Source organism: Arvicola amphibius, chromosome 2 (genome assembly GCF_903992535.2).
Source record: "Arvicola amphibius chromosome 2, mArvAmp1.2, whole genome shotgun sequence".
NCBI lineage: Eukaryota > Metazoa > Chordata > Mammalia > Rodentia > Cricetidae > Arvicola > Arvicola amphibius.
Window position 1 is genome coordinate 24,307,625 of NC_052048.2, and position 18,370 is coordinate 24,325,994.

At 48.3% G+C, this 18,370-nt stretch overlaps 2 protein-coding genes across 8 annotated transcripts in view; both read right to left on the minus strand.

Moving 5' to 3' along the window:
* Positions 1-210: 210 nt before the first annotated feature.
* Nop2 (NOP2 nucleolar protein) lies at positions 211-11,088 on the minus strand. The gene is made up of 14 exons (XM_038317978.2): positions 10,939-11,088; positions 10,609-10,718; positions 9,486-9,531; positions 9,247-9,335; positions 8,272-8,456; positions 5,129-5,184; positions 4,888-5,042; positions 4,596-4,795; positions 4,374-4,463; positions 3,061-3,148; positions 2,849-2,989; positions 2,092-2,321; positions 1,625-1,976; positions 211-931 (listed from the first exon to the last, which is right to left on the minus strand). The coding sequence occupies exons 2-14, from the start codon at positions 10,712-10,714 to the stop codon at positions 303-305; spliced, it is 2,367 nt and encodes a 788-aa protein (XP_038173906.1). The 5' UTR covers positions 10,715-10,718; positions 10,939-11,088; the 3' UTR covers positions 211-302.
* A 1,042-nt stretch (positions 11,089-12,130) lies between these two features.
* Chd4 (chromodomain helicase DNA binding protein 4) overlaps positions 12,131-18,370 on the minus strand; it is a 41,307-nt gene continuing 35,067 nt past the window's right edge. For 4 of the 7 annotated variants that reach the window (XM_038317975.1, XM_038317977.1, XM_038317974.1 and 1 more), the window contains exons 38-40: positions 14,071-14,269; positions 12,869-13,032; positions 12,131-12,746 (exon numbers count right to left, since the gene is read on the minus strand). In XM_038317975.1, coding sequence (XP_038173903.1) covers positions 12,729-12,746; positions 12,869-13,032; positions 14,071-14,269 — 381 coding nt within the window. In that variant the 3' untranslated portion in view covers positions 12,131-12,728. The remainder of the gene's footprint in view (positions 12,747-12,868; positions 13,033-14,070; positions 14,270-18,370) is intronic. The other 3 variants (XM_038317976.1, XM_038317973.1, XM_038317970.1) reach the window with 1 other exon arrangement.

Below are 18,370 nucleotides of genomic sequence, written 5' to 3' on the forward strand. Positions count from 1 at the left end.
GAAGATCGTCTTCCCTACATCCCTGCTGTCTTCTCTCCAGTACTCTAGATGTGATTCTTTGGCTTTTCCCCTGGGAGACCAAGAAATACAAGCAGCCTATCATTGACCTATATAGACCTATGATTCAAGCAATGCCCAGCTGTTTCCCTCTCCAGACTCCCAGGCCCACAAGCTGCCAATACCCAGCACCTTAAAAAACACAACAGTGACTGGTGGTGAAAATATGTATATTAAATTTCTTATGTATGCACAGTGAGGAGGCCATCACTGCAGAAGAATGTAAGTCTGGTTTGCAAGTCCATCTAAGCCAACAGTGGCTGGCCGCTGCCCTTTGTCACAGATTTCCTCCTTTTTGCTGGTGGGGGCCTGGTGGAACTGTGGGGAGACCCAGTGGGGCCTGAGGGTCCCTTGGGGGCACCATCCTCTTTTAGGGAAGCAGCTCTCTCGGCAGGCTGCCCTGGTAACTGCTGCTTTCCTTTTTCAATCGCTTTGGTCATCCCAAGGGATTGACTACAGTCCTTAAGCCTTGGGGCTGTGGGATTCTCAGAGGGTGGCGGCACAGCAGGTGAGTCCACGCCATTGGGAGGGGCTTTGTGCTTTGAGAGAGCAGCTTCCTTGGAGGACTTTGGTTTAGGTCCTCTTCGCTTGAGTTTCCTCTTCACTACAGCTTTTCCACCAGGCTGGCTACTCTCCTGGGGCCTGGCAGACACTTGGGCTTTTGGGACAGAAGGGACAGTGGATTTTGGGCTTGGCCCTTTGGAGGTGCCATTCATCTTGTGGAAGGGCTTTCTGGAATGCTGCTGTCTTCCCAGCTGCTGCTTGGCCTTTGTCGCCCCACCAGCTCTCTTGGCTGGCTGACTACTGCTCTCAGACGTGGGGGGAACTTGATCCTTCAGCTCAGGCTCAGTAGGGGTAGCTGCTGCTGCGTTTCCTGAGGTAAAAATTAGAGATGGTTTGATCATTAAGAAACAAGGAGGTTGTTGGGTGGTGGTGGCAGTGCAAGCCTTTAATCCCAGCACTTGGGAAGCAGAGGCAGGTGGATCCCAGAGGTTCTTGTTGCAGACAAATTAACTTAAAAAAGAGGTTATGAAGTGCTATTCTTAGGAGCTCCTGGCAACTGATTGCTGCTGGGGATGGAGTCCAGCTCCAGGAGATGGTCTCATACCCATCCATATATAGTCAACACTAAATGGACTCAGGGGAGAGAAGGTGGTGAGGAAGGAATTAAAGACTTGATCTAAAACACATTATACGAATGAAAAGACATTCTTTTAAAATAGTCTTTAATAGTGGTGGGCCCAGCAGGTAAAAGCACCTGCTGGCAAGCCTGCGTTGGGTCAGGAGCCACACAGTGGAAAACAGAGAACTCCCAGAAATTATTCTGACCTCCATAGGTGTTCTGTGGCATGCACATGCCCACACACATATCCACACATAACATAAAACATAATTAAGTAAGGTAGAGAACAGAGGCCAATGGCTGAAGTGAGCTCTAGCTTCCCCACATGCTCAGACGCACACCTCCACCACACAGGCATCACACCGTGCACACCACTCACACATGTACTAAGGAAAGACAGGAAGAGCAGAGGAAATGATGGGAAGAGCAAAGTGAATTAATTACCTGCGTGGGGCTGGGGAACAGAATTAGAAAACTTCTTGAACTTGGCAATAAAAAAACCATCCATGTTGTGAGTGTGAGGGTAGAAGCGTCGGGTGGATCGCAGAGTTGGGTGGAAGCGCCTTTCTCGAAAGCGGGTAAAACCTTCCTGGCCAAAGTCCAGGCCAGTGGGCACCAGTCGCACATTCCTCTTTTTCAAGGCATAGTCTACCACCCACTCGTTCTCCTCCACCATAATGGAACAGGTACAGTAGACCAGGTAGCCCCCAGTCTTGGAGGCCGCATTGACAGAGTCAATAGCACTGAGCAGCAGTTCCTTCTGAAGATGGGCACAGCGTAGAACATCCTTCTCATCCTGCTCAAGAGAACAGGAGTGGAGACTCCATAAAACAGCCTGAGGGAGGGACCTGCTGCCTACCGCTGTTCTGATGTCAACACCCCAGCCCACAAGATCAGCCAAGGCCCCTCACCTTGTTCGTCTTCACTGCAGGGTCCTTGGAGATGACACCTGTGCCACTGCAGGGAGCGTCCAGCAGCACTCGGTCAAAGCCCCCCACCACCTTGGGGAACTGGCGTCCATCGTAGTGGCTGACAATGGTGTTGGTGACTCCCAAGCGATGCAGGTTGCCCACGACACTCTTGAGTCGCTCAGCACTGACATCATTGGCAAGGATCACTCCGGTGTTCTTCATCAGCTGAGCTGTGGGCAGGAAGAGGGGAACACTAGGGCTCAGCAGCAGCTCCCCTGCCTCACACTTGCTACCTACCCCCTGCAAGGCAAACTCCCCTCTGCTTATCCAGCCTGTCTGGTGGGGACCACACCCACCCACAGGGTTTCCACTTTTGCTGACCAGCTTTCTGGCCCTACATACAAAATTACTTTTATTTCTTTCCTTTTCTGAGTAAGGTTCTTCTATAGCCACAGCCTGCCTTGACCTTCTAGTGTTCTTGGAGTACAGGATTACAGACTTACAGTACCACACCCAGCTCAGAGTGCCAAGGACTTCTACAGGCATTATGTTCACCTTTTAAAGCCAACCATGGTAAGAGACGATGCAACCAAAATTACTACCCAAGTCAGCCAAGGTCAGCTAAAGGGTTAAAAAACAGCTGAATCCGGAGCCTAAATCCCAGAAAACGCCCTCCTCTGATCAGCTTCAAGGAGTCAACAACCCCTTTTTCTAAAGCACAGTCAGATGACACCCACCCAGCCTGCCCTTCTCATACCTATGTAGCTCGTCTTCCCTCCAGGAGCACAACACATGTCTAAGATCCGCTCATGCTCCTGAGGTGCCAGGGCCATGACAGGTAACATGCTTGAGGCTCCCTGCAGCATGTAGTGCCCAGCCAGATACTCGGGAGTAGCGCCTGTGAAAGAGACCTCTGTGTGATTCACTGGCACAGGATGCCACGCAAGGGCTACTGGCGGGGACACTTACCAATAGGCACGGAAGAATCATAGACCACAAGTCCAGACTTTGACCACTTTCCCAAGGGATCCAGATTAACTCCACGATTGATTAGAGCCTGAAAAAAAGGACACAGATGTCAAAACCATATATTCTACCCCAAAACAGTCAGGTGTGAGAACCTGTCCATGCAGGTCCATGCAACGCCAAGCACGCCCACTCAACAACCGGCAGCCTCTCTCCCCAGACCATCCAGTGCCTTCTAAAGACTGAATAGAGAAAGGGACGACCGCTGAGCCACTCTAGGCCTCGGCCTTCAAGCCCCTTTGTTTTGAGACAGTGTATTGCGCCTCAACCTCGCAAGTGCTGGCATTACAGGTGTAAACTACCAAATCTAGCCACACAGCCCAGTTGGGGATTGCTGTGGAATAATTCTTCTGTGCACTGTGGAAATTTGTTGCTGTGATTGGTTTAATAAAACAGCTGACTGGCCAAGAGTTGAGCAGAATAAAGTTAGGCAGGAAAGCCACTGTGAATGCTGGGAAGAACGATGGAGTCTGAGGAGGGAGAAGCAGGAGGAGGGAGAAGCAAGATGGACATGCCGTACTGAGAAAAGGTACCAAGCCATGCGGCAAAGTATAGGTAAGAACTATGGGTTAATTTAAATGTAAGAGTTAACTAGTAATATTAAGCCTCTGTGTTTATTTGAGAGCTGCTGGCAGGACAGAAACTCCGCCTACGGGGACTGTGGCTGGGGCTTGTGACTGTTAAAGCAGACTGCTCTAGCACAAGCCACATCCCCAGCCCCTCTGCCCCACTCCCATTTTTTAACCTCAAGTTTCTAACTCAGTCAAGTACATTCAAATAAGCAGACTACCGTCTTCTGTTAAATAACATAACAACCACAGTATGCATTACTGGAGAGATGGCTCAGTAACCATGCAGTTTAAGAGGACCAGGATTCAATCCCAGCATCCACATAGTGGCTCACACCAACATTCCGTAATTCACACAGTGCACGTTCATAAAGAAAACAAGACAAATCTTCAAGACGAGTAAGCAGTATACAAGATAGCACCGACTCTGGAGGACCACAAGTGCACGGCTGTGTTTTACTGGGGGCTTCCTGTGGCCTCCTCCATCCCTCAGAAGGCAGCAGTTCATCCTGATGCAGACGTCTCAGCCCAGTCACAGGGAGCAGAGGTGGCAAAGACAAGGCCCTGCTCTACAGTGGCCTAGGCCCTTAGACCACAAGACAGAGAGCAGGTTCTCCTAGCCCACCTGCTGGGGCCAGGTGAGCAAAAACTGGTCCAGTCCTGAATTAAATGACACTGACTCCTCACCTGAGCAAGGTCTCTGCGACGAGTTTTCAAGGTGTTGGTCCGCAGGGTGATTGGCCGGGGCACCTCATTGGCTTCTAAGAACTCTATCAACTGCAATGGAGACAGTGTATGGGGACTGAGTCAAGAGAGTTACGGAGCGTAGAGTTGGGGGCAGGGTCCTAGATGCCTTCACACGCCTACAAGAGTGAGAAAAGCAGAAGGAAGAGACTGGCAGGCCCGTACCTCAGACAGAGGAAAGATCTCCATGAGTTTGCCCAGCAGGAAGTCTCCATATGAATAATAAGTGGCCAGATCCTTCTGAAGCTGATTCAGATACTCAGCACGAGACCGTCCTTCTTCCCGCTGAGCCCCAAAATTCCGAAGCACCTCCACTATATCCTGGATCCGCTTGTGAACTCCTTGCAGGTCTGGAGCCTGGGCATGTGGGCCCATTAAGGAAATGTTGCCTCAAGTGGTAGGCCTAAGAAACCTGCTGCTGGTGCCTTCCAACCCTCACTCTGCACTCCAAGGATATCAAGCTCCACTTCCCCAGCAGGGGGCAGCACAAAGGCTTCCCCATCCTCCACATTGATCTGCAAATCCCCCTCTGCTTTGCCAGCCTTTGGGGAACCAGACTCAGGGGGAACATCATCTTCCTCTTCATCAGTCTCCTCTTCACTCCACTGACCCCTAGAAACAAGCCGGGAACAGAGGTTCAAGCCAAAACAGACACCTCCTTCCTCAAATCTCCTCCGCCCAGCTGCCGCCAAACTCACCCAGCGGCAGCCTCCCGGGCCTTCTGCTTCAGAGCGGCTCTTTCGATGGGCAGCAACTGCAGGGAGAGAAGGACTAAGGCAAAGGCTTCCTTGTCGTCCTGCCTCACTCATCCTTCCCATAAATCTAACACTCTCAGAAGCAAACAGAGAAGCTAAGGACACAAGTAAGCTCTGACACAGAAACTATGTTACATGTACTTCCTCTCCAGTTCTCCAAAGAGGGTTTCTCTGTTTAACAGTTCTGGTTGTCCTGGAACTTGCTTTGTAGACCAGACTTAGCCTGGTCACAGAGATCCACCTGCTTCTACTGCTTCTAGCTCCTGAGTGTTGATTTTAAAGGCGTGCACTGCCACCACCTGACTCTTAAATTCTTTTTTTTTTTTTTTTTTTTTTTGGTTTTTTGAGACAGGGTTTCTCTGTAGCTTTGGAGCCTGTCCTGGAACTAGCTCTTGTATTCCAGGCTGGCCTTGAACTCAGAGAGATTCTGCCTCCCAAGTCCTGAGATTAAAGGCGTGTACCACCACCACTCAGCTGGTTTTTCAACTTTTAAATGTTTTATTTTATTGATTTAAAAAAAAAAAAATGCATGGGGCCAGGCGGTGGTGGCACTCGAGAGGCAGAGGTAGGTGGATCTCTGAGTTTGAAGCAAGCCTGGTCTACAAAGCGAGTTCCAGGATAGGCTCCAAAGCTACGCAGAGAAACCCTGTCTCAAAAAGAGTATGGGTATTATGGGTATTACGGGTGTTTTCCCTGAATGTCCATGCAGTAAGAAGCCCTTGGAGATCAGGAGAGTTAATTCCCTTGATATGGAATGACAGACAGTAGTAAGCCACCATTAGGATGCTGGGAACCAAATCCAGGTCCTTTGCAAAAACAGCCAGGGCACTTAACTCCAGGTCCTTTACTTTTTAAATTTTGAATGTTTTGCCTGTTTCTCTGTGTACACTACATGCATGCAATGCCCATGGAGACACTGGGACAGAGAGAGCTGTAGCTAGAGATGGCTTTGAGCAGCCATGGGGCAGTGGAGTCAAACCCGGGCTATCTGTAAGAGCAACAAGTGCAGGGTCACTGAGCTTGCTCCAGCTACAGGCTGGCCTCAAACTCACAGCAATTCTCCTGCTTCAGTCTCCTAAGTGTGGGGATCACCATGCTTGGATCCTTATTTTTTTGATTGGCTATGGGAGGGGTAAAGACAGAAAAGGTCATGTATACTTATACCCACCCCAGCATTCAGGAAGCCGAGGCCAGAGCACGGAGAGTCTGGACCCAGCCTGAGACACACAACAAAAGGAAAAACTCGTGCATAGAGAAAATCCATGTTCTTGGGCCTTGCTCTCTCAGTTTCTTCTTGAATTATTCTACATCTTACTCTATTACTTTGCACATAATTTGAATCACATTTCATTTTTTGTTTCTTGAGGCAGGATTTCTGTGTAGTGCAGCCTAGCTGTACTGGAACTATCTCTGTAGTAGATCAAATTGGCCTTGAACTCAAGAGATCAGCCTGCCTCTCCCTCTTCAGTGCTGGGATTAAAGGCGTGCACTACCCTGCCTAGCTAAAATTTTATTTTACTTTAAACTACACATGTACGTGAGCATCTACGTGAGAGCCCGTGCACTTGAGTGCAGATTACAGAGACCAGCAGAAGGCCCTGGATCTCCGGACTGAAGAGTTTAGGCAGCTGTGATCAGTGCTAGGAACCAAACCTAGGTCCTCTGCAAGGACTCTTAGCCACTAAGCCATACACCAAGTTATAGACAGAGGCCAGACAGGCTTTTAATCTTAACACGTGAGATGCAGGCCAAGTCTACACAGTGAGACCCTGTCTCTAGTAAATACTTTAACAGACATAACACCCAATGCTAATTCATCATGTGTGTGAGCTATAACCCATTTATATACCGGACGTTTCCTGAGTTTGGTGTTTATGATGCTCTCTGCCAAGGGCAGTGCTGCACACTATAAAGTCTAGAAAAACTGAAGCTTCCGAATAAACACTCACGCCTTAGTCATAACCGCTGGTACCACAGAAAATAAACCTTTGCCCTCATTATACACCACCTCCCTACAGGGTCTTACTATACCATCCAGGCTGCTCTTGAACCCCTGGGTGACTGGCTGTCCCATCTGGACGGGAAACTTCTTTTCCGTGTTGGGTTCAACTATCAAGGCCTCACATGCATGTCAGGTGAGTGCTCTTATTATTTCAGCCCTGCAACAACTGCGGTATCCTCAGCCCTGCAACAATTGCTTCATTAAAAATGAGCATTCAATGGGGCTGGAGAGATGGCTCAATGGTTAAGAGAACAGGCTGCTCTTCCAGAGGTCCTGAGTTCAATTCCCAGCACCCACATGGTGGCTCACACCCATCTCATAACTGTCATGAGATGCAATGCCCTCTTTCTGGTGTGCAGATGTACATGTAGACAAGAACATACATACATAAAATAAATCTTAAAAAAGCATTCAAGCTGGGCAGTAGTGGCGCACACCTTTAATCTCAGCACATGGGAGGCAGAGGCAGGCAGATCTCTGAGTTCAAGGCCAGCATGGTCTACAGAGCCAGCTGAGGCTACCTAGAGAAACCCTGCCTCAAAAAACCAAAAGAACCTTCAAGGACAGCAGGATAGCACTCATCCCCAAATTAAATAAACACACACAAATTAAATAAGTAAATAAAAAGTAAATAAGTAAAGTGAGACAACTCAGTGGAAGAACTCCTGAAAAGCTGTTCTCTGACCACCACAGGTGTGCTTTGGCGTGCGTATACATCTGCACTCACACACTTACAAGTAGATAAAATTTAAAAAGTACTTAGGGTCAGTGGGCAAAAGCACTTGCTGCCAAGCCTGGCAACTTCAGTTCAGTCCCTGGGACCCAAATGGTGGAAGGAGAGAACAGACCCCCCAATATCTAAAAAACTTCAAAGGTGTGCGTGTATTTACACTCATCAGGATATCCAAGTATCTACCTTCTTACATCTTCATCTGCCAAGATCTCTCTCTCTCTGCCTTTAATCCCATCATTCAGAAAGCAGAGGCAGATGGATCTCTGAGTTAAGGGGCCAGCCTGTACAACATAGTGAGACCCTGTCTCAAACAAACAAAAAGATCTGAGAACACACAGAAGTGATTCTCACCTTTCCCTCTTCGTCCTCCGAGCCGGAGTCCGCTCCGTAGTCATCCACCATATCGGCATCACTGTCCCCAGAGCCCCAGAGGTCCCCCTGGTCGGCCACAGCCTCCTCCTCAGAGTCCTCCTCCTCATCCCCATCACTGTTACGAGTTGGTGCTGGGCGCTTCTTACCTCGAGCCTGAACTGCTCCTGAGAACAGTTAAGGGTTTGTTTGACACATCCTGAGCAGATGGCCACCATACTCCTTGTCCTACACCTCTGGAGCCTGTCCTTTATAGCCCTGAGAATGACCTTTGGGGGCTGGAGAGCACAAACTAACCTTGCCCCAGACCCGAGTTCAGTTCCCAGAACCCACACATGACAATTCACCATGACCTGCATCTCCATCTCCAGTAGAATCAGCATCATGTGCACACACCCACACCCTCCCTCCCACCCACACACATAACTAACAAATAATAGAAATAGAAATAGGGCTGGAGAGAAAGCTCAGCGGTTAAGAGCAGCTGTTGCTCTCGCAAAGGACCTAGGTTTGGTTCCTAGCACTCACATAGTGATCCACAACTACTATAATCCTAGGTTCTGGGGGATCTGATACCTTCTTCTGACCGCCATGCGCATCAGATACATGTGATACACACTTATACATGCAGGCAAAACACTCATGCACATAAAATAAATTGAGACAGTTTTTTAAAAAAATAAGTAAGATAAAAAACAATCTTAACCAGGTATGGCAACACACACCTTTAATCCCAGTACTAGGGAGGCAGAGGATCTTTTTGAGTTCGAGGCCAGCCTGGTCTACAGAGTGAGCCCAAGGACAGTCAAGGCTACAAAAGGAGATTCTGCCTCAAACAAACAAAAACAGAACAACAACAACAAAAAAAAGCTTTTTGTTCTTCTTTCCATTCTAGAAACTCTACTATCTAGGGTCCAGAAGGTTCTTCACACAGCAAATGATCCTATTTTCACTAACCTTTTGACAACACTCCAGGCAATGTTTCGATTCTGGGAGACTTATTTGGCTTAGGGACTTCAACAGATCTGGACCGCCTCTTGGCTGCCCTGAAGATACAGAAGTGAAGACATGGGAACACGCCTCTAGGTTCTGCTACCTCCCACCTTAACAAGAAAACATGGCAACGCACAACTGGCCCTCTTCATCCATGTACCAAGCAGCTCCAATTTCTGCTAAGCCTGGGCATCCACACTCACCTCTTTCGAGCACGACTGGACAGCCTCTTGAAATTCTCATCACCAGCTGTTAAAAAGGAGCAGATTAGGAGTTTAGGGGAAACACACAAAGAGGGAGCACAAAGGTAACTAGGAAGAGAGCTGCTACACTAACTAAAGTGTGACAGAGGATCAGTGGTGTGACTCAGGGGTCGCATGTGTGTGGTTGGCAGGTACAGGCAAGAAAGACACAGGGTTACAAAGGTTACAAAGTACAGTCAGTGTGTAACACTTTCCTAGCAGTTAAGGGGAGATATGGAGGCGGGGTTGAAGGGACAGCTTGCGCCAAGAATGGGAAAAGCCCTGGGTTCCATTCCATAGCCTCCACTAAAGAAGGGGGGAGAGGGGACGACAAAAGGTGTAGAGGGGATGAAGCTGTCATCTACCTGATTGTTCAGCAACCAAATCAAACCAAAAGGGACATTATAATGACAGCAGAACCTCAAAACCTTTTCTCTGCCCTTACCTTTATTCTCAGCTCATTCAGTTATCAACTACAGCAGAGTTTTGCTAATGTTATTTTTTTATATATACTCTACAAGAAATTGCATTGCTTTCCATTGTGTGTAAGACACCCAACTCCTCAGCATCCATTTCCTAACGAAGCCTCTCTCCCAGAACTCTAAGATCTAACAAGCGATACCATGCGTCCATAGAGTTGAGGATCTCTTTCATGGGGCTGTGACTGGCTAATGCTTCAATAAAGTGCACCTTCCATTCAAAACTGAACACCAGCTCCCTAGGCAGTCTTTTCTCCTAAGCAATGTTCACTACACAGGACTCAGATCCCTGCTTTCATCCCTTCTTCCAGACAATTCATGACTGGCCTGTCCCGTTCCCAACTCCTGCTTGCTAAAACCAGGCTCGGCAAAACCTTTCTAAATTCTTCATGAGAGCCCCCTTTCTGGAAACGGAGAGCGGCACCTCTCCTCGCACACCCGGGTACCCGTGCCCCAGTGGTATCTACCCTACCTTCCAACAAGGATGACTTCTGTCCTAACAACTCACATCTATGCAGCAGGTGAAGGCGGACGCGCAAACGGGTAGAGGTTATGATACAAAATGGACCAAGGGCCGGGCGGGGTCAGGGAGCTACGACCCTCACCTGCAGGCAGGAATCTAACCAGTTCGGTCTCTGCACCCTTCTGTTTCCGGGCTTTTCGGCCAGGTCCACGCTTCTCCTTCTTCGTAGGGTCCAACTTACGCCCCATGGTGCTAAAGCAAAGAAAAACGGGGGAAGGCGGCGTTGTGGATACTGAAGGGGGAACGCAGGCCACAGGCTCGGCGATATTACCCGGGAAGGAGACCCGCCCGGCCCAGAGCCATGCTCGCGATGCCCCCCCCCCCCCACCAACGCACTCCCACCAAACCCTGGCACCGCGCCCCTCTCGGCGGGCCCAGATCGAAACCCTTTTCCGGGATCCCGCACACGCACCTGAAGCCTCCGCCTGGCTAACCTGGCTCCCGGAAACGAAGCGGCTCCAGCCAAGGCCCTCTCCACGTGGACTCGGGTAAGAGCTTCCAGACAGAGAGCCGACAAGTGTACTGCGCACGCGCAAAGGTCCTCCGGTAGCGCCCCGCCTTTTCCGGCCGGGGCGGCGGAACGGACCCAGTTCAGAAACACACGCGTCACCGGCTTCGTCGGTTCAGGGAGGGAAACGTGCGGCGACCCTGCTCGCTCGGCTCTCCCGCCGACGTCGGCTTCCTTCCGAGGGTTCCAGCATAGGATGCCCGAGACCGCCAGGCTTCTATCTAGAACCGCAGCACGACCCTTGCCCAGGCATCCTGCGGATTGCCTTAGATCTCAGGATCGCGAGGTTCCACGTCTCCGCACTCCTGCTCCCAGGTTTTTATTAGAACCGCTTTCCTTAAGGAAGCTAATCTTCCCCTCTTCATTTAGCCTCGCCAGAAATACGTACTCGGCCTTCCTTCAAAGCAGTACTAGAGTTAAGAACTTTCCAGGCTGCTAAGCCTGACAACCAGAGTTCATTACTGGACACACTCATATTGTGGACGTCGGGAACCAACTTTTGCAAATTGCCCGTTGACCTCCACGTGTACAGTAGTCCTCCCCACAAATCTATGTAATACCCCCCCCCCCCAAAAAAGTGATTTACTATAAGCTGGGTGTGGTGGTGCACTCCTTTAATGTTAACTCAGCTCTCTGGAAGCAGAATTTGAGGGCAGCCTCAAACACACCTTAATGCCCAATCAAGAGGCAGACAGGCAGTTCTTAGTTCAATGCCAGTCTGTCCAAAAAAAAAAAAAAAAAAGGCAGGAGGTGGTGGATCACATCCACTCGACACTTGGGAGAGGCAGGCGGATCTCGAAGCTACAGAGTTCCAGAATAGGCTCAAAAGCTACAGAGAAACCCTGCCTCAAAAAAAAAAAAACCACAAAATGTGCGTGCATATGTGTATATTACAACGTTCCCATATAGAATGCTTGCCTGGCACTTAGGTGGTCATACTGGCTTTATTTCACAACTACCAGGCAAGTAACTATTTCATAGAGGACTCTGGAATCATTTGCTCCAGGTTAGAGGCTACAAAGGAATGGTGCAGCAGCCTCTTGTTCTCTACAACAGTAGCACCTGGCACCCACTCACTCACACTGAACCAGATCACTAAAATACAAGGAAACTTTTATTTTCAATTCTCATCAAGAAATTTGTTATGGTTTTTTATGCTTTTGGTTCTTTTCCTTTTTTTTTCCTTTTTTCTTTTTTTTTCCAACTTTATTTTAGCCGCTCAGTGGCTGGAGCCGCTGGGTTCCTGGTATTAAAAAGATGCCAACAGAGGTAGCTGTGTCTCGCCCAGGGGCCCGGCCCACTCTGAATACCCCCCAAAAGGAGAAAACACAAAGTAAACCAACAAAATAATAAAACCAAAAAGAGGAAGAAATTCAGATCATTTTCTTCAAGCCTGGCAGAACCCACAACAGTTTGTAACAGGCGCACGGTGGGGAGAAGCCAGGGTCCAGAAGGCAGCCAGCCTGCAGCTCCTTGCACATGGCGCCGCGCTACTGCTGCTTGTCTCTCCAGCAGGAAGGGCACCATTGCCCCTCACTCCCTCCCTGCCCCTAGTGCACAGGGCTGTTCCTTTACAACTCAGAAGATGGCAGAAGGAAGGCGAGGATCTCTCCGGCCCCCCAGGGGGTAGCCGGGACTAGAGAAAGTGAGGAAGGTCACTGCTCAGTGGTGGAGGTGGGATCATCGCTGGGTCTTCATTGCTGTTGGGCTACCTAGAGGGATAAACAGCCAAGAGTCAGAACACAGAGCCCAGGTAGGAAAGCCAAGGACACAAGCAAAGTACAAATCCCCAACAGCTTTGTGAGAAGAGCTGCAACTAAGAAATTGGTCCTACCTGCTGTGGGGGAGGTTCTGGTGCCCTGTTTGCCAGTCGGCTGAGAATGTTCCGCTCTGACATCTGTAACCTCACAGCAACTGGGGGGATTCGGGCAATGGTAGCTGGGAGTCGAGTCACATCGGCTTTCATGTCACTCAACAATTCTTCCAGCTGTTTCAGGACTGCAGAGGGGAAAAAAGGGAGGGAGGTCGTAAGCTGTGGTCGTCAAGGGCACAGTTCTGAGGACTGGCTGCTCACCAGCATATACCAGGATATGCTATTGCCTCTTGGCACTCACTTAACCAGCCTGGCCCAGATCCCTACTCCTCATATTCTAGTTCCAATTGGCTTTTGTTGCCCAGGCTAGGCCTGGAACTTCTGAGCTCCGGTGAGATTCCTGCTTAGGTCTCCTAAGTACCTGGGGCTCTAAGCATAAGCCACCACAGTTGGCTGATTCTGATCTTAAAGCCACCAAACCGTTTAGCGCATCCTTTCTATTGTCTCCATTTTTTTTTTTTTTTTTTTTTGGTTTTTCGAGACAGGGTTTCCCTGTAGTTTCTAGAGCCTGTCCTGGAGCTAGCTCTTGTAGACCAGGCTGGCCTCGAACTCAGAGATCCGCCTGCCTCTGCCTCCCGAGTGCTGGGATTAAAGGCGGGCGCCACCACCGCCCGGCTGTCTCCATTTTTTTTAAAGGTTTGCCTCAAACTCACTATGGCCAAGCATGACCATGATTTCCTCACCCTCTTGCCTTTGCCTCTCTGTGCTAGGATGACAGGTGAATGCCAACACAGGGCTTCACTTCTTACAGCTTTTCTTCTCAGCATCAGGGCTCAAAACAAGCGCCTGTGCTCTTGCACTTGAGAAACCAGCGCCTATGATCTCCTCTTTCCACGCATGCTTTCTGCCTTCTGGACGTCTCCTACCACCTTGAGACACATCGTTCATCATTTACCCTCTAATGTTTCACTGTAATCAGAAACGCAACACTGCAAGGGGTCTAGAATTTGAAGGGATCTAAAAATCACCTTAAGTCACCCTAAAATATCTCAGATGACACTGTTATTCTCAAGAATCTGAATATACTAAGAGTTCAAAGAGCAAACTGTTATCCTTGATTGCCTCAAAAAACAAAAAAAGATCCTCAGCAAGAAGTTATGGATGTTGGGGACAGGAGAGTGGAGAGGGAGGCTGAAGGAGCAGGAGGCAGGGGAGCCACTGGCGACCTTTGTGTAAGACTGCATTGGCTGGCTTATTTCCTGCCATCGACTCCTTGGAGAGGTGCTGGTGACTTTCTGCCAAACATTCCACCTCAGCAAAACGAGTGTTAAGGGCCATAGATGGGTGAGAGGGGTCTTCTGACATGTTCAGGTAAGCTGCTCTTCGAAGCTGCTCCTCGATCACCAAGGCTTGCTCCAAGAGCTGCACGGGAGGGAAAAGAAAGAGGGGTTGGACTAATTGCCCCTTTCTCACTGATGGGCCTCTCAGGTGAACAACAGCCTGTAAGGAACTTCCGGCTCCTCAGCACTACCCCTTCCCCACGTGGATCACAGCACACCATCTCCTTCCCATTTAGAGGGTCACACTTTTACAATTCCTTATTCTTTAGAACCTCATAGAGAAATAATAACTCAACTTAGAAAAATAAAGCTGGGTGGTAGTGGTGCATGCATTCAAGAGGCAGAGGCATGTGGATCTCTGTGAGTTCATGGCCAGCCTTGTCTACAGAGTGAGTTCCAGGACAACCAGGGCTATTAGACAGAGAAACCCTGTCATGAAAAATCAAAAACCAAAAAAGAAGAAAAAAACAAAACCATAGGTAATCCCACTTTTAGAGAAAATGTTAACTTTTTGAGAATTTTCTTCCAAAATCTTTCTATGTATACATCTTTTACACAATTAAGTCATATTCATGACCATGCACATTTAAGTTATATACCGGGCACTTCCTTTGCTCTTCAAAACCATAGGATGACTAGTTTCACTTTGAATTTTTTTTGTTGTTGTTCTTTGACAATGGGTGGTGGTGGCATACACCTTTAATCCCAGCAATTGGGAAACAGAGGCAGATGGCTCTCTGTGAGTTCAAGGCCAGCCTAGTTTGCAGAGCTAGTTAGAAGGCATACAGGACTACAAAGAGAAACCCTGCCTCAAAGCAAAACAAAACAAAAGTTTGTTCTCTGACAGGGTTCCAGGTAGACTAGGGTAGCTTTAAACTCACTCTAGAGCCTAGGATGACTGCACTCCTGGTCCTCTTACCTCCACTCCCTGAGTGCTAGGGTTATAGGAATGTGCACCATTTCTGGTTTGAGGGGGACAAGAGGTAAATGAAACAGAATACTGCTATGTTGCCCAGACTGGTCTTGAAATTGCAAACCTGGGGCTGGAGAAATGGCACAGCACTGAAGAGGGCTTGCTAGACAATCACAAGAGCTGGAGTTCAGATCTCAGCCTTAGGGTAGTAAGCATGTAGCCCGAGGTCTCAGACAGGGGGGACAGGGAAGATCACTGGAACTTGCTGGCCCCAAGTTCAGGTAGAGACTATCTCAAAGAAGTAAGAGGGCAATGTGAGAGAGCATCAGATGCCTGTGTTAGATGCCTGGGACACTTATAGGCACACACACATAGATTACAAGTAAGTACATCTTAAATTGCCTCTCAAATACCTGGGAGCAGATGGGCCTGCAGGCAAAAACCAGCACCACCACTACCATATCTTCCAAAAATAGCTTTGTTTTTGAGGCAGGGTTTCGTTCTGTAGGTCTGGGTAGCCCTAGAACTCACTTGCAAATCAGGCTGGCCTCAAACTGTCCATGATCCATTCTCCCAGGTGCTGGGATTAAGGAAAAAATAGTTTTATGGCACAGTAATCTATCCTATGTAGATAGGAACTGTATCAATCAGGTTATCTGGATCTCAGAAACAAACAGCAAAGTTTCATTCAACCCAAGACTGGCCATGAATTCATGATGTAGCAGATGACAAACTTACATTGGCTAGCCTGGAACTCACAGAATTACACCTGCTTCTGCCTAAGAAATTTTTTTTGTTTTTGTTTGTTTGTTTTCGAGATACTATTTCTCTGTAGCTTTGGGGCCTGTCCTGGAACTAGCTCTTGTAGAGCAGGCTGGCCTCAGACTCACAGATATCTGTCTACCTCTGCTTCCTGAGTGCTGGGATTAAAGGCGTGCGCCACAATCGCCAGGTGAATGTTAGTTTTCTCTCTCTTTTTTAAAATTTATTATGTACACAGTGTTCAGCCTCCATGTATGCCTGCAGGCTAGGGGAGGACACCAGGTCTCATTACAGATGGTTGTGAGCCACCATGTGGTTGCTGGGAATTGAACTCAGGACCTCTGGAAGAGCAGTCAGTGCTCTTAACCTCTGAGCCATCTCTCATGCCCCTGAATGTTAGTCCTTAAATTACAAAACGTATCTATTGTTTGAAAGTTCTTTTCCTAGTACTGAAGATCAAGCTCATGGCCCAGAAAAGTACTGTGTAACTAAGCTACATACATACCCAGCCTTATACCCAGCAACTGTTTTGCTGTTGTTGCTGTCAAGCAGGTTGGTTTTTATTGTTTTACTTTGTTTTGAAGGCAGGGTTTCTCCCGCTTTAGCCTCCTAAGCACTAGAATTACAGGCAAGAGCTCCCAACATGCTATTCCTGTTGGTTCTTACACAGACCCACTAGGGATAAAGGATGTTATAAGAATGGCCCTATTGGGCTGGAGAGATGGTTCAGTGGTTAAGAGCATTGCCTGCTCTTCCAAAGGTCCTGAGTTCAATTCCCAGTAACCACATGGTGGCTCACAACCATCTGTAATGAGGTCTGGCGCCCCCTTCTGGTCTTCAGGCATACACACAGACAAAATATTGTATACATAATTAACAAAAAAAAAAAGAATGGGCCCGTTTACATATGACTTGTGTTAGTCAAGATGTACGAATTTATGCCCAAATAGACATCTACTTCTAGCCTATATACCACACCAACTCACTCACCCCCCCCACCCCAGGTTATAAGCATTCCAAATGTTTAGCCTTGCCTTTTAGGAAGGGTTTGTTTAAGATAGATCCAACTGTGGCCAAACTTAGCTAAGACTCAAACTAAGCTAAAGAAAACACTAAACTGTTTCTCTTACCTCCACCATCCAAATACTGAGATGACAAGCATGCATTGCTTTAGGTCTTTTTAAGTTGTCTTAGTTTGCCCTGTACTTAAACTCCTGCCTCAAATTCCTGAGTGCTAGGTGGCAGGCATGTGTCAACACCCCTAACTATTGCCACTCTTTTCAAACTCTCTCAAGTAATGTCCACAGTAGCGGGCAGCACTGCTATGCAGGTGACTGATGTCCTTCAATGTGCCTCAAACACTGAGGATTTGGATCCCACTGGTGGGGAGTGGTAGGGAAGGTAGCTGAAGGGGTGTCAATTGTGAGAAATGCTAAGCAGCTTTCCTCAAATTGAGCATCTTCTCAAAGCTAAGCAAGCTCTCTGCTCTCACAGGAGCACCTCTCTCCCTGACTCAAGGTCAGTCAGCTACTTTTGGGTCTTACTATGTACATCAGACTCAGCACTCACCAGTGCTCATGGCAAGTTTTGGTATAGCCCAAGAGTTAAGAATTAAGTTTTGTTATAGATAAGTGGCTGTGGGTAAATTAAAAAATAAGAATACATGCTTCCTTTTGAAAATTCCCTGTAATTCCCATCTGAGCATCCACAAGTAGAATTGGAACTAACTATGTGTCCCTTATTCCCACTAATAAGAGACTGAAACTAATGGGCCAGGTAGTGTTTAAAGAATACAGTTTCCGTGTAATTATTTTGGATAAAGCTAGCCGGGTGGCGGAACACAGCCCCGCCGCTCCATCTACAGATTGGCGCTCCAACATGGTGACTAAATCCACTTAAAAACCTGAAAAAGCTTCAAATAAAGGAGAAAGTGAGTTTAACACAGCTTTTTGCTGTTTGCTAGGATGTGCCGTAGAAGAGATTTCCTGTTTAGGCAATAGTGGCAGAGAAAAAGCTGAGTCATTTTAAAACGCGGCTTTCTGGGGCTGTGCTGCCAGTGCAAACTCTGGCTATAAAGCATTTCAGTGGCTTTTATGGGCCTGGATGTTTGTGTGCCCACTTGGGATCCGAAAGAAAGTACTCTGAGACCATGCCAATGGCTCAGCACTCCCTGCCTGCATCTGGGCAGATGGCAGAATCAGGCTTAGGCAGGCGGAAGAACATGGCAGATTCCTGCCGCCATACAGAGAGGTGTTTTCAGACTGCGCAGTGCTTTGTGCGTCAGATTTGGCTGTAACTTGGATGAAAACAGTTTCTGTGCTGCACGCTCAGTCTCAGAATTAAACTGCTGAGTGTGGCTCCAATGTGGACTGCTGTATGCCTGGAACTGTGTGTGGCTCAGGGACACCAAATGACTGAGGCAGGAGCAGCTCTGGCTCTGCTCCGCCGTGCTGAACTGTGCTGATCTCGGGCAGGATCTATTGTAATTACCATAATAAAAGCGCAGTT